A 4,879-nucleotide genomic window follows, 5' to 3' on the forward strand; every position below is an offset into this window, starting at 1 on the left:
TACAAAACCTACACAATAATGGACTTTTCCATATGAATGCTGCAATTATTTAAATACCACAATAACACTATGACAAAAATAACGCATTTACTTATGGAAGTAAATGCATTAATAGGCCGTCTCCAACGTGACGTCACGGCAAACGTTTTACAGTCCAAGTCAGTCATAAAACAATCATAAAATACATTAAAACCTCTAAAGACTTAGTGGCCACATGCGTGGACAGCACCTTTTAGCTCTTATTTCCAAAATTGTGTACACTACTGAATTGGGTTCTTATGGCCGCTTATGTGGACACTTATGCTGCCATCTGGTGGTGTCAGAAGAGTATAACGTACAATGGAATTTGGAGAAAAAAAAAGTGTAAAAATAAGAATTAGCATGTCACTACACATGAAGTACACGTGTGTGTACTTATGGGACTAAGTACATCATATAAAAAGATGATTCTTAGTTTTTATTCTAATTAGGGTCCAATAAGCCAAATAGCAAAGAGACATAAAAAAAAAAAACATGTAAACAAACAGCTTGGGCCTTAAGAGGTTAATTCATACAATAGCATCTACAATGCAGAAATAACAAGATAATAATTATTGGAGTGATACATGCCAAAATAATAAATACATTTGCTTTGCACAATTTACATTAATAGCTTGGCCCAATACAACAAACGATGTGCATTATTTGCATTATTTTACAAAACCTACACAATTATGGACTTTTCCATATGAATGCTGCAATTATTTAAATACCACAATAACACTATGACAAAAATAACGCATTTACTTATGGAAGTAAATGCATTAATAGGCCGTCTCCAACGTGACGTCACGGCAAATGTTTTCCAGTCCAAGTCAGTCATAAAACAATCATAAAATACATTAAAACCTCTAAAGGTTTAGTGGCCACATGCGTGGACAACACCTTTTAGCTCTTATTTCCAAAATTGTGTACACTAGTGAATTGGGGTCTTATGGCCGCTTATGTGGACACTTATACTGCCATCTGGTGGTGTCAGAAGAGTATAACATACAATGGAATTCAGAAAAAAAAAGTGTAAAAATAAGAATTCGCATGTCACTATACATGAAGTACACGTTTGTGTACTTATGGACTAAGTACATCATATAAAAAGATGATTCTTAGTTTTTATTCTAATTAGGGTCCAATAAGCCCAAATAGCAAAGAGAAATAAAAAAAAAAGCTTGTAAACAAACAGCTTGGGCCTTAAGAGGTTAATACAAATACACATGTGAATAGCATCCACAATGCAGAAATAACGAGATAACAATAATTTTTGGAGTGATACATGCCAAAATAATAAATACATGTGCTTTGCACAATTTAAATTAATAGCTTTGCCCAATATAACAAACAATGTGCATTATTTGCATTATTTTACAAGGCCTACACAATTATGGCTTTTTCCATATGAATGCTGCAATTATTTAAATACCACGACAACACTGTGACAAAAATAACGCATTTACTTATGGAAGGCATGCATTAATATACAATAATGTAAACTAACGTTGTGGTAAATAACGACTTAATGGAAATTGTGCAATTGTACTGCATAATCGGTGTTTCTGAAAGAAAAGATAATGCTCCTCGTGGTTTTCAGTCCATCAGTGCTTGACATTGTGGCTCCCTCTCCATCTCTTTGTCCGCTACATCTCCGCCTGCCTGAGACGGCGCCTCACAGCTGTGGACAGGCACTTATAAATGACTGAGGCAGCAGCTTAGTTGCATACAATCACACATAAAAAAATACATGCAATATGGCAGAAATATGTTCACGGGTACTTCACCTTTGGATATGACTTGGCGTGTTGTCTGTGAGGAGGTTATTGAGCTTGTAGTAGTCCAGGAAGGTCCGAGCCACATTCATGCCCAGTTTCATGTCTGAGTACAATGGAGTTAATTTTTTTATCTTTGCATGAACCAATGGAAACAGTTCACTAATGAATGTTTTACTCTTTTTTTTAAAAAAAAGGATTTCACGTAGACTTGCAAAAACGCATGTTTACATTGCAACATGCAAGCCAGAGGAGTACCTGGCCATGACACATAAGACCCATCATGCAAGAGTTTTAGTCTTTATGAATTAGCAGTAAAAAATACTAAAGACATTTTCCTTGGCAACTTTTAGAAGGCTCGGCTGCCCCACAAAGCAAAGAAAGGACGGGGTGAAACGACAGGGACACATAAGCACCAATAAAACTACTCAACTCTATACAGTCCCTCTAGGATTTCGCTGGCTTTTTTTGGGGGGGGGGGGGGATTGTGGCAGCTTGAAATGCCTGATTTTGCGGCAGCGTTTTCAAACAGTTGTGGGAAAAGCCTATTGTTTTCCACCAATAATCTGTCCCTTCAGGCTATATGTAAAAATTGATGGAACCAGATCTTTTCTATATATCCATATTTAAGTGTTACTTCTTTAGTTTCGTGGTCGTATTACAAAATAGCTAGTATTCGTCCTTCTTTCTCTCTCATAGTAATGTGTGTCGGCCTTCTAGCAGTGGAATGCAGAGAGTAGAGATAACTCAGGAAGTAGTCTAAACAATGAGGGTGGGAGCGAGGGACAGAGGGAAGAACACAGGACTTCAGGGTTTTGGGAGATCGATCTAGACTGGGCGAGGGAACGCTTGTGTTCTGGATTTGGTCTCCACGTTTGTCTTCAAAGCTTTGAGAATAAACCACAAAATACCAAACTACTGCCTGGTGATGAATTAAACTTCAGCATATCTGCCATTAAAAGAATTTGGGAGTGACCAGCAGCTTAAAATCCCTGGAGGAAGAGCTGGTCAACGCAACAACATGTATACATATATATACATATATGCATATACACATATATATGTGGGGGGAAGTGTAGTCAGCGCTGCCTGTAGGAGTAAAAGTCACCGCCGCTGTCCGTGGTGCTGAGGACGAGCGCCATCGGGCATGTGCTGACGGCGAGACACAGCTGGCAGGTGATTAGATTTCACAGGTGGTACTGTTAATCTAATAATCTGTTGTCTTTAAGAGTGAGCAGCCGGGTGCAGGAGGGGGAGGAAGTTTGGCGAGTGACTGAAAAGTCACGTTCGGAGAGATAAAACTTTGCATGAAGATTTAGGATTAGAGATGTCCGATAATATCGGCAGGCCGATATTATCGCCCGATAAATGTGTTAAAATGTAATATCGGAAATTATCGGTATCGGCTTTTTAATTATCTGTATCGTTTTTTTTTTAAATTATTTTTATTTTTTTATTAAATCAACATAAAAAACACAAGATACACTTACAATTAGTGCACCAACCCAAAAAACCTCCCTCCCCCATTTACACTCATTCATTGTTTCTTTCTGTTATTAATATTCTGGTTCCTACATTATATATCAATATATATCAATACAGTCTGCAAGGGATACAGTCCGTAAGCACACATGATTGTGCGTGCTGCTGGTCCACTAATAGTACTAACCTTTAACAGTTAATTTTACTAATTTTCATTAATGACTAGTTTCTATGTAACTGTTTTTATATTGTTTTACTTTCTTTTTTATTCAAGAAAATGTTTTTAATTTATTCATCTTATTTTATTATTTTTTTAAAAAAAAGTACCTTATCTTCACCATACCTGGTTGTCCAAATTAGGCATAATAATGTGTTTATTTCACGACTGCATATATCGGTTGATATCGGTATCGTAAATTAGAAGTTGGACAATATCAGAATATCGGATATCGGCAAAAAGCCATTATCGGACATCCCTACTTAGGATCATTAAAAACCTTGTTGAACCTGCATGCTGGACTCCTGTGCCCGTGTCTGACAGTGGGACTGCGGGGGAGCGACTTCCACAATATACAAAACCCAAAACCAGTGAAGTTGGCACGTTGTGTAATTCGTAAATAAAAACAGAATACAATGATTTGCAAATCCTTTTCAATTTATATTCAATTGAATATATTGCAAAGACAAGATATTTAATGTTCGAACTGAGAAACATATATAATTTTTTTTTTTACAAATAATCATTAACTTAGAATTTAATGGCAGCAACGCATTGCAAAAAAGTTGTCACAGGGCATTTTTACCACTGTGTTACATGCCTTTCCTTTAACAACACTCTGGGAACTGAAGAGACCAATTTTTGAAGCTTTTTAAGTGGAATTCTTTCCCATTCTTGCTTGATGTACAGCTTAAGTTGTTCAACAGTCCGGGAGTCTCCATTGTTGTATTTTACGCTTCATATTGCGCCACACATTTCAATGGGGACAGGTCTGGACTACAGGCAGGCCAGTCTAGTACCCGCACTCTTTTACTACGAAGCCACGCTGTTGTAACACGTGCAGAATGTGGCTCGCATTGTCTTGCTGAAATAAGCAGGGCGTCCATGGAAAATTACGTCGCTTGGATGGCAACATATGTGCTCCAAAACCTGTATGTACCTTTCAGTATTAATGGTGCCTACACAGATGTGTAAGGTACCCACATAAATGTGTGTATACATATACAAATAACACACACACGCACACACACACATATATGTATATATATATATACACACAAATATATACATATATACATATATATACATAGATATATATATATATCATACACATATATATATATATATATATATATATATATATACATATATATATATATATATACATATATATATATATATATATATATACATATATATATATATATATACATATATATTATATACACATATAATATATATACATATATATACATATATATATATATATATACATATATATATATATAAATATATATATATATATATATACTACATACATATATATATAATCATACATCTATATAGATAAACATCTAATACATACATATATATCTCACAA

General features: G+C 35.4%; 1 protein-coding gene across 1 annotated transcript in view; it reads right to left on the reverse strand.

Annotated features, from left to right (window-relative positions):
* Positions 1–464: 464 nt before the first annotated feature.
* Positions 465–4,879, reverse strand: part of agbl4 (AGBL carboxypeptidase 4) — a 923,746-nt gene continuing 919,331 nt past the window's right edge. The window contains exons 12-13 of the mRNA XM_062027925.1: positions 1,812–1,905; positions 465–1,705 (exon numbers count right to left, since the gene is read on the reverse strand). Coding sequence (XP_061883909.1) covers positions 1,621–1,705; positions 1,812–1,905 — 179 coding nt within the window. The 3' untranslated portion in view covers positions 465–1,620. The remainder of the gene's footprint in view (positions 1,706–1,811; positions 1,906–4,879) is intronic.

The sequence above is a fragment of the Entelurus aequoreus genome, linkage group LG19 (genome assembly GCF_033978785.1).
Source record: "Entelurus aequoreus isolate RoL-2023_Sb linkage group LG19, RoL_Eaeq_v1.1, whole genome shotgun sequence".
NCBI classification, from domain to species: Eukaryota; Metazoa; Chordata; class Actinopteri; order Syngnathiformes; family Syngnathidae; genus Entelurus; species Entelurus aequoreus.